This window comes from Lipotes vexillifer, unplaced genomic scaffold (assembly GCF_000442215.2).
Source record: "Lipotes vexillifer unplaced genomic scaffold, Lipotes_vexillifer_v1.1 scaffold977, whole genome shotgun sequence".
Lineage (NCBI taxonomy): Eukaryota > Metazoa > Chordata > Mammalia > Artiodactyla > Lipotidae > Lipotes > Lipotes vexillifer.
In genome coordinates, this window is record NW_006783088.1 from 5,432,933 (window position 1) to 5,434,069 (window position 1,137).

The 1,137-nt window shown below is 51.5% G+C and overlaps 1 protein-coding gene across 1 annotated transcript in view; it reads right to left on the reverse strand.

Moving 5' to 3' along the window:
• Window positions 1–1,137, reverse strand: part of ACCS (1-aminocyclopropane-1-carboxylate synthase homolog (inactive)) — a 15,015-nt gene that overhangs the window by 12,812 nt on the left and 1,066 nt on the right. Inside the window, exon 2 of the mRNA XM_007455831.1 lies at window positions 182–241. Coding sequence (XP_007455893.1) covers window positions 182–241 — 60 coding nt within the window. The remainder of the gene's footprint in view (window positions 1–181; window positions 242–1,137) is intronic.

Sequence of the window (1,137 nt, forward strand, 5' to 3'; positions counted from 1 at the left end):
CCAGAAGAAGTGATGAAGGAGGATTACAGTGGGGAAGTGACTCTCCCAAGATGGCAGAGAAAGTGGTCCCCGAGGCCGCTGAAGCAAGCAGCAGGCTCTCTGGGGGAAGTGTTCCAAGGAATCCAAGAGAAGACAGCCCCTTGGAGCTGGGGATGCCACCCAGAGGTGCACCGGGACTTACCCGCCTGGACAGCAGGTCAAAGCAGAGTTTGTTCTCACTGGTGCCCAAGTTAATGATGCCCTGGAGGTGAGAGGTACAGAGCCATGTGAGCACAGCACAGGGTGCCATCAGAAGGCCCTGGGGGGCGCACCAAGACAGCAAAGCGAAGCTCTCTGCAATCCCGCCCTTCCCACCACCCCTCCTGGCCTTTGCTCAAGCCATGCCCTCCACATGGCTCCCTGATCCTATCCTCCCATTTCTAAAGCTCTGTGCAAATGCCATCTCCTCCAGGAAGCCTTCCTCAAAATCCCACCTGCAAAGGATCTTTTCTTCTTCTGGATCCCAAAGCACTTTATCTGTCCCCCTTTACGGCACTAGTCAGTTTCTGTCCCAGGTCACAGGGACTGATATACAGGCTTTATCTCCCCCACTAGATGGTAAGTCCCTGAAGGCTGGATACATGCCCAAGACACCACTGTATCTCTCAAGAGCCTCAGTTTACAGGATGAAAGAATGTACACAGTAAACTGGTGCTCTGGCAGGAACAGGAACAAGGGTCAATATACCACAAGAAGAGGCCCTGTCAGCCCCATGGAGAAGACCACGTGGTGAGGAACCAAGGCCTGCCAACAACCATGTGAGTGAGCTTGGAAGTGGATCATCTCCCCACCCCACCAAGCTTTCAAGTGAGACCACAGCCCCAGCGTCACTGCAACTTCCCAGAAGATCTTTAGCCTGAAGCACCACCCGGATTCTTGAATTCCAGAAACTGTGAACTGTTTATTTTAAGCTGCTAAGACCTGAAGTCCTTTGTTACACAGCAAGAGATAACTAATACAATCCCTCACTTTTTTCAGGTCTCTGCTTCAATGTCACCATATTAAAGTGACCTTCTATGACCACCTCACATAAAATAGTAATCTCCCCAGCCCACCCCACCAGTCTCTATCCTATCACCCTGCTTTATTTTTCCCTAC